At 36.1% G+C, this 8,854-nt stretch overlaps 1 protein-coding gene across 47 annotated transcripts in view; it reads left to right on the top strand.

Annotated features, from left to right (window-relative positions):
- The first annotated feature begins 1,330 nt into the window (after positions 1–1,330).
- The window catches only part of POC5 (POC5 centriolar protein), a 31,744-nt gene continuing 24,220 nt past the window's right edge, over positions 1,331–8,854 (top strand). For 46 of the 47 annotated variants that reach the window (XR_015748194.1, XR_015748176.1, XR_015748187.1 and 43 more), the window contains exons 1-4: positions 1,331–1,484; positions 1,589–1,734; positions 3,866–3,967; positions 6,935–7,037. Coding sequence is in view for 15 of the 47 variants with exons in the window: in XM_087958291.1 (XP_087814417.1) it covers positions 3,884–3,967; positions 6,935–7,037 (187 nt within the window). In the remaining 32 variants the exon portion in view is untranslated. The remainder of the gene's footprint in view (positions 1,485–1,588; positions 1,735–3,865; positions 3,968–6,934; positions 7,038–8,854) is intronic. The other variant, XM_087958283.1, reaches the window with a different exon arrangement.

Raw genomic sequence — 8,854 nt, 5'->3', positions numbered from 1 at the left:
TCCAATTCCCATACACTGGCTGGACAGCACACAATATATCCATATTAGAGGAATGAAGAGAAAATATATACTATGATGTATTTATCTGGTCACAAACTTCTCAATTTTATAGATTTTAATTGACTGTAGTCTCACTGGCATTAAATACAGCTGTGTACCTTTTATTGCTATTCATTTGTTCCTGTTCTTCTGGAACCTCGCACTTGCATTTATTACAAGAACAAAACCTATTTGGTAGTGATACAAAATCTTTATCATCACTGCTTTAGTAACCCTCAGTTTACATTTGCTTTTCCTCAGTCTGTTATGCATTCCAATCACTTTATTTCTTCCAAGTGATCACCTGTCAATTTGTTGGTGCCTTACATTATGATGTGTTGCCACCTGCTGTAGAAGTGATGTAAATTCCTGGCAAAAAAGAAAAATGCAACAATCATACAAGTTGTTCAGTTTATTCAGGAGTTGTCTGGCAGTTAGAAAGAAAACAAATTCCTTTTTATTTTTAAGTAATATTTATTCTATTTGACATATTTATGTGCATTGTTTAGCATCATCAATTACAGTGACCTATGTTTTTTAAATAAGTAAACTGGTTTATTGTTAGTTTCTAATTTGGATGATATCATATGCTAACCAAAGCCATTGTTATTAATGGCTGATTACAAAAGTGAGTATAATCTGTTCTCTGCCAAAATGCCATTCTGGTTTTCACATATCCACACATACACCCAAACGAAAGAGTCTGGACTTGCTTTGCTGATAATAAACTGAGAGTAAAGAAAATAGAGAGTTTCTCAGCTTTTTGACGCCACGTTGTTTCTGGAGGAGCCTAGTGGGGTTTTTTTCTTTCAGGAAAGAGGACGGCACGAAAGTTTGCTCTAATAAAACAGCCGTTATTATTAATTATTATTAGCGTCATCAATCATTATTATATCTCAGCTCCTCCATAATAATTTTAACAGTCCCAAATGACTGAAACAAGTCGCCGAACTCCCGCCCATACTGCCTGAGTCCCCGTAGATCTCGTCCCTGCCGTTATCACGTGACAGCCATTAAACTGTCTCCTCGCTACCCGCCTCTTGAGCCCGGGCTTCCAATCAACGGACCAATCAGCACGGCGCTAGGGCAAATTCTATTACGGCTTCATCTTTGTCCGGGACTCCTGAAAAATCCCAGTCTGCAGTTGGGGCGTTCCGTGGTTTTTCATTGGCTGCCGTCACCGGCGAAGCCCTGCCCTCGAGTTTCTTGCCGGCTTGTTGATTGGTAAGCGAGCGGCTGGAAAGGCTTTGTCCTGTCAGTGAGCCTTTAACAAAAGGACTGGGACCAATCACGGTAGTTCTCTCTTTCGATAAAGTCAGTTTGAAACTGCCAGGCTTTTGCTGGGGAAAAGAAGAGCGGTGAGCAGGAGGCGTTTGGTTGCCACCTTAGGGAAGTGGGAAGCCCGAATGAAGTGCAGGAGAGAAAACTTAACTGGGGTGCGGAAGGTACGACAAGGGACCCCTTTCTCATTCTAGACTTTCCTGCATTTAGCATGTATCTTCCCTAAACCTGGAATCTTTTTTCAGTTTCTTCTTGCACTTCCTCGCAGGCGCAGTTCGCTCGTGGAATTGTTCAGATTGCGTCGAACGAAAGGGCGCCGTTGTAGATGTGCTGACCCACAGCTACAATTACGGGTGGGAGGCATCAGGCTGGGAAGGATGATTTCCTGATCAGGTCAACCTTTTCTTTCTAGATGTAAGCTAGATATAAGAGCAAGTATAACAAAGCCACGGTTTTCCAGACCCTGAGCACCAACCAGCTCCTATTACAGGTAGTCCTCAACTTAACACCCGTTCGTTTAGTGACTGACGGTTTGACATTACAACGGCACTGAAAAAAATGTCTTATGGCCAGTTTTCACATTTAATTATCATTGTAGCAACTTGCTTGTCCCTATGACAGTTCCAGTGTCGTGTGATTTACATTCAGATGCTTTAGGGTGGGTTCATATTTATGACAGTTGCAGAGTCCTTGTGACCATCTTTTGCACCCTTCTGACAAGCAAAGTCGATGAGGAAATCAGATTCATTTGACAGCCATGCTACTATCTTAACAACTGCAGTGAGTCATTGAACAGCTGTGGCAAGAAATGTAAAATGGGGCAAAACTCAGCAACTGTCTTGCCAATGGAAAGTTTGGGCTCAATTGTGGTCATAAGTTGAGGACTACCTATAGTACCAACTGGCACAGCCAAAAACAAATGATGGGAACTGTAGTCCAGCTATTCATAAGCATATCATTCTCTGTCTCTGGATATGTGAGTAAGACTAGAAATCCACTTCATTTAAATTTAAATTCTCAGATCACAGCAAGAAAATATTGTATAGTGCAAGTTTGTCACAAGAATATAGTCAGGCATATATGGCTGTATTGATTGCTTGGGGATTTCAAATCCTCAGAAAAAATATGCTGTTTGATAATGTATTGATTCATGTGCAGAATGCCTTTGTAGAACCATGACTTTGTTTCACCTGTTGAGACAGTTCCCAAAGTGACCTATCTTACTCAAACACAATTTTCCCTTTTCTCAACTGCCCTTCTTTGACAGAAGTGTTAAGGACATTCATTTAACCTAGTAAAAATGGTTGTCAAATAAGTCGGATTCAAATTTTATTTCAGATAAGCATCAGCATTTATTAATATATTTATAGTTCAGGTAAGTAAAATGAATGCTATAAAGAAATACTGCATCTCAAAAGTCATAAGGAAAAAGGCCCATCCTAATATAAAAATATTTTAAAAATTGTTAACTTAATCGAGTGGCTACCTTTCCATTTTGGTTACTCATCTGAAGCCTGGAAAAAAAAATGCTAAAAGCTTACTTACAAAGTTGTTATTAATGTAAACATTCTGGATTTGATATTTTTTTCAAGGTGCTAGACAAAATGTTTTGTATGATGCCCTTTCTCATTTCTGTACTTGTTTTATATCCATTTTAAACAATATATAGATGATTAGGCTAAAGTTTAAAAGAGAGAAAGAGAGAGAGAGAAGCTGTGGAGGCTGTAGGCTTCTAATTATTCTTGCATTGAGTAGGGCTTCCTTAAGATCAGTGAGTTAGTCATTTGTCAAATGACTAACTCACTGATCTTGTCAAATGAGTTAGTCAAAGTCTGCAGATTTTTCTCCTGGGGTTTAGAAGACGCTCTTTGCAGTGATAGAGCTAGAAAGTACAACTAAATAGAATTCTCCAGATTTCTAGCTTACAGATAATTAGCAATTGAATTGAATTGAATTCTTTATTGTCATTGTATGTATATACATAGTATACATACAATGAAATTCACATAACACCCAGAGATCAGATATACACACACACGACAATCCCCAAACACTTCCCCACCCACCTCCTAAATTCCCCACCTCCTAAAAACACACAAGCATCCACACAACAGACCAAGTAATACTGTCCAACAGCTCACTGATGGTGGTCCTTAAGTTCAGTTTTCGTAGTACCAGCAGGTTTTTGGCTTAGTGGCTAAACATACCATAGAACATTTTTTCTGGAGTTTGGTTACTCTGATGTAGCAATAGCAATAAAACTTAGACTTATATACTGCTTTACAGTGCTTTACAGACCTCTCTAAGCAGTTTACAGAGTCAGCATACTGCCCCCAACAATTTGGGTCCTCATTTTACCCACCTCAGAAGGATGGAAGGCTGAGTCAATCTTAATGTATAAATTAAGAACAAGGGCTTATTCATCACTACCAAATCAGATTCAGAAAACAGTTGATTTCCATTTTTCTTGTCTTGATTTGGAAAACAAGCCAAACATCCCAGTTAATGATTGCAAGTAAAGTTCAACTTCTGGAACTTTTTACAGGAAGTACTTTAATGCAAGATGTCATCATCTGAAGAGAAAAGTGCAAGTCCTGTTCTACCAAAAGATTCTGATCGAGGCAGTTCTGTCTCTTCTGATCTTCAGGTAGGCCCAAAATGAATGATTTTTTTCTTATTTATTTGGAGCTTGTACAATATGTTGTGAATGTCAATATTAAAAAATATTTTATTAGAACCTGCTATTTTTATATCGGAATGACTTTTTTATAAATCCAATTAACTTGGAAATGCAACAGTATAGAAGAAACATAATATAAAAATTAAGCTATTAAATAAACAAATTCTTAATAGATTATAGATTTTGAATTCACAGTTGCATTACTTAACATGCTAATTATAAATCATGGTTTAAAAACCCATACTCTTAGTGCAGTGAATGAACACAATGAATACTGTGAGAAAAGAGTTTTGAAAAAGGTGTATCCTTTCTCTGCAGAATAAGGTGTGTTTTTTTCCTCTAATAGCTGATCTTAGACAATTACCCTTTAGTTGCTGGATGGTCTCTGCTGCCTACCTGCTGCCTCACAATCAATCTTCACGCAGGGTTGTTGTTAGGATGAATTATCACCAACTGGGAAACCTAGCTTGCAGTCCACTTATTTTTCTCTGTACTGCTACTATCATAGCTCCTACTAGGTGTGGATACAAGCCAGATGAAAATTAAAACGAACATTTAGGGTTTGCCTTTTCATTTTGTTTGCTTCTAGATTTTCAGCCAAGAATAACAACTGAAGCTAAATTTCAGGCAAGGCTTAGCAATGCCTAGTTGGTCAACAACTGTTGCCTTGGAAGCTTTTCATGTGGCTTTTTTTTTGAGGCTAGTTCTGCTTATTGTTGACTAGCTAACATTCCTGCCTCTTTCTATTTCAACAGCAATAATGCTGAAATAATATAGGACAATGTAGCTTGTGTATTTTTCCTTCAGTTCATGTCCAGTTCTTAGATGGCAGCAAAGCACATAGGACTGACCTATCTTATTACATATTTGTGTATGTGCATATACTATTATATCCTGACTATGAGTATGTGTTTCTGTAAGGTATATTTTCCTATATACCCATCATGGTGCTGGAATCTATGTCAACACCTGTTTTTATGTTAACAAAAAGATGAAAGGGATGAAAATATATCTTATTTTGCCATTAATACATACTTTAGCATGGAAAATAACAATGAAGCATTCATGTAGTTTTCATGCTGGGGAATCTGCTTAAGTGTTCCCTAAGCTTAAAAGAAACTAAATGAAACTATATAAATATTGACTAGAATTGTAGTCCAAAGCTGAATTCAACCTAAAGGATAAAGTACAGATAATGGTATGTTGTACAAGGTTAAACCTAGAATAAAAAAATCACATTATGGCATAGAATAACTTATTTTGAAGCAGCATTTTGAGATATCTATTTTTTCAATTCTCTGCCAACATTTCTGTGATTTTCTGGATTTACTTAAACTGTACTCTGTGTGTGTGTGTGTGTGTGTGTTATAATTTAACTATATGTAATCTAAATTTTATTGTGATGTGTTGGTATAGTATCTCTTAAGGACAATGCAGTTTGGTAATAGGTTGATATAATTCACTCTAGGCAATTACACATTCTGAAGTAACTTCATGAAGATAAAGTTGCACTTGGTTTCAACAATGATGTCAGCCTTTCATAAGTCGAGGACTATCTGAATATAGATGAAATGCAATGTTTTGGATTCAGTTCAAAAAATGTTCAGAGCATGCATGATAGAATGAGACTATTTGCCACAGCCAACTTGCCATGGCCAACTCACCACGACCAATTCGCTGTGGGACAATTTAACAGTTCTATTTAATTATTTAAAATAAATGAAAAATATTCTAGTTTTTGCAATTCACATTTCATTCTACCCCTCTTTTTGCATCCTTTTCTTAATGGTTCTATTCCACCATTTCTTTGATAAGAGTGCAACTCTTGTCCCGCAGTGAGTTGTCCTGCAACAAGATGGCTGTGGCAAGTTGGCCCATAGTAAATTGGCCATGGTGAATTTTCATAGACTCAATGCATGAGTATAGCAACTCATGCTACTATTATTATTTTTTCTGAACACCTGAACAGAGTTTAAAGAATTGTGATTTGTGCAATACAAATAGGGCTCTATGCATTTTGAGAATAATTAGGAAGAGGTCCTTTAGCGAATCTTTAGTGAATCCTTTAGCGAATTTAGTTTAGCACATCTCTGCTATTCATAAAAGTCGTCAATTTTCAGGCTTCTGTGTAAGGCCCCAATACTCCCTGTGTTCTCCCAAATACCCCCAAGAATAACTTTGTTGAGCTTCCAAGCATGAACATAATCACTCTGATATTGTCACCTTTAATAAAATTTATTTCTGAAACAGAAATTATTTCAAGAGTGTTCCTTGCCTTGGTAGTAAGGTAGTGCTATGTTTTCATTTGTTCCTTAAAATAACATTATTTGGAGTCCAGAGACTGCACTTACCTTCAGCTTTTTAAAGTAGCTACTTAGTTTCTTGAGATTATGTAGAGTTCATGATCATAGAGAAATAATTACAGACAGGAGCTATATAAATTTTCTTCATATTCTGAAACACCACTTTCAAACTATTTTTGAACCTTTGCATATCCTTAATACAGGTAGTCCTTGATTTATGACCCCAATTGAGTCCAAAATTTATATTATTAGGTGAGACATTTGTTAAATGAGTTTTGCCCCATTTTACGACCTTTCTTGCTGCAGTTGTTAAGTTAGTAACACGGTTGTTAAGTGAAACTAGCTTCCCCATTGACTTCGCTTGTCAGAAGGTCAGAAAAGCTGATCACATGACCCCAGGACTCTGCAACCGTCATAAATACGAACCAATTGCCAAGCATCTGAATTTTCATCATGTAACCGTGGGGATACTGCAATGGTCACAAGTGTGAAAAACAGTCACTTTTTACAGTGCCAATGTAACTTTGGTCATTAAATGAACTGTAACAAGTTGAGAACTGCTTGTAACGAGTTATGCAATTGTGTTGTTAAACATTTCACTTAGTAACAAATATTTATCTTTTTGTGCTAGGATGAATATGAAGAATTGCTTCGTTATGCAGTAGTTACCCCTAAATTTGAGCCAAGTGGATTACGACAATCAGATCACGTGGAGGTTCATCAGATACCTGCAGGTAACATATTTGAAACGGAGCTTTTTTCAAAGCATACAGGCTGGCTTATTTTATAAACGAATTAAAGGTGCAAGATGCTGAAATTTGAGAATCCATGGCAAAAATAGGGTTTCTAGTTGAGTAGGCTGAAGGCCTTTTTTATTTTGGTATGTGGATTATACAATATAGTTTATTGCTTGAGAGTTATATGTATGCTTTTGACCTAGCCATTACTCTGAACTAGTGAAACCTGCAAAAATTATAGAAAGTTAACTTAAACAAAATCAAGCCCTGGGTTCATCTGCTTCAGTCTCATCTGTGATGATTGACTGAAGGTCTTCAGGATTTGGTGAGTCCAGAAAATTGGAATTTGATGAGTCCTGGTATTTATTCTGAGGTATTTTTTATTTTATCACCCAACTATAGGTAGGTCCTTTCCATAACTTAATTACAACGTTGTTTTCTCATAACTTCTATGATACTCACAATTTCTATGATCCTATACAATTATTTGTAATTTTCCTTTAGTAAGACATCCAAATTAAGATGTTTTGTTAATTTATAGTAAAATTTACATCAAAGAGGTTTTGTGGCATAGTTTGACAGCTTGTGTATGTCCTGTATTTTTTACAAATATCCTAGATCATGGGGGTCAAACTCGCATCATGACAGTGGCGTCACATGATGTATCGGGACTTTTTTCCCCTTGGTTAAATTGGGCCGGGTGGGGCCAGCACATGACCCATCTAGCCCACGGGCCACGAGTTTGACACCCCTGTCCTAGATGAAGTATTGTTGGCTAAGCTAGATATATAATTTTTCATATTAAATCACAATGTGAATGTGATAGTTTATTTACATGACAGATATTTACTAACGTGCATAAATCGATGTTTTTTAGCCAGCAAATCATTTTTGAGGCATTTCTAAAAGTATCAGTTCTATGAATATCTACTTTTCTCAAATGTTAAACACTACTTTAATTTATCTAATGACATTCAAAATACTTTACATCATTATAGTTCTAATGTTTGTAGGCACCTTTTGTTTAAAATAGCACTAGTTATTTTTTTTTATTAAATTTGCAAAGAAAAGGCAAAGTTTGAATAGTTTTCAGTGTCCATACTGGCATAGAATCTAAGATGCAGTAGGCCTTAATAAAATGTTTGTTCCACATATATGGTTGTGTAACATCTGTTGTATACTTCAAATGGACATAATGTTTAACATCAGTTTGACCCATTTCTGCTCTTGGTTCACAATTTAGATTTTCACAAAAAGAAAACCTATTTGTTTGTACAGGTAATAAAAAAATATGCCTAAAGAAAAACACTTCCTCCAAGGAACCTATTCTCTATAAAAACATGTATGTGCATGGTTATTTATTTATTTTGCAGATTTATACAGTTGCCCATCTTAAATCACTCTAGGTGGTTGACAAAAATCTAGATAAAAACATAAAAAATGTGAAACATCCCCAATTTAAAAATGATTGTGACATCTCACAACTAGTGCCAACATAATTCTCTGGAACTATGAAACTCTTTTACCCACAGAAGGTTAGCTTTTTTGGCTGTTATACTCTAAGTGCTATATATATCTGTTATGGAAACAAGTCTTGACTTGGCAATAATATTGTTTCTGTCCACTAGTAAAATAGTAGGAAGGTGATTGCAGATGTCCATTTATAATTAAGGAATCATAACCTGCACCCAAAACAAGTCCCCTAATCTGGAGCTAAAAAGAATTGATTATGACTGACTGTAGAGAAACAGTATGAAATTAGTGACAAAGGTCTTTATTCATTTACATATCTAATGGAAGCAAATGTTCTTTGA

This window comes from Notechis scutatus, chromosome 2 (assembly GCF_049901735.1).
Source record: "Notechis scutatus isolate UNSWTSFEM ecotype Mainland chromosome 2, rNotScu1.2, whole genome shotgun sequence".
NCBI lineage: Eukaryota > Metazoa > Chordata > Lepidosauria > Squamata > Elapidae > Notechis > Notechis scutatus.
The sequence above is the reverse complement of the archived record's forward strand: the minus strand, read 5'-3'. Positions and strand labels throughout refer to the sequence as shown.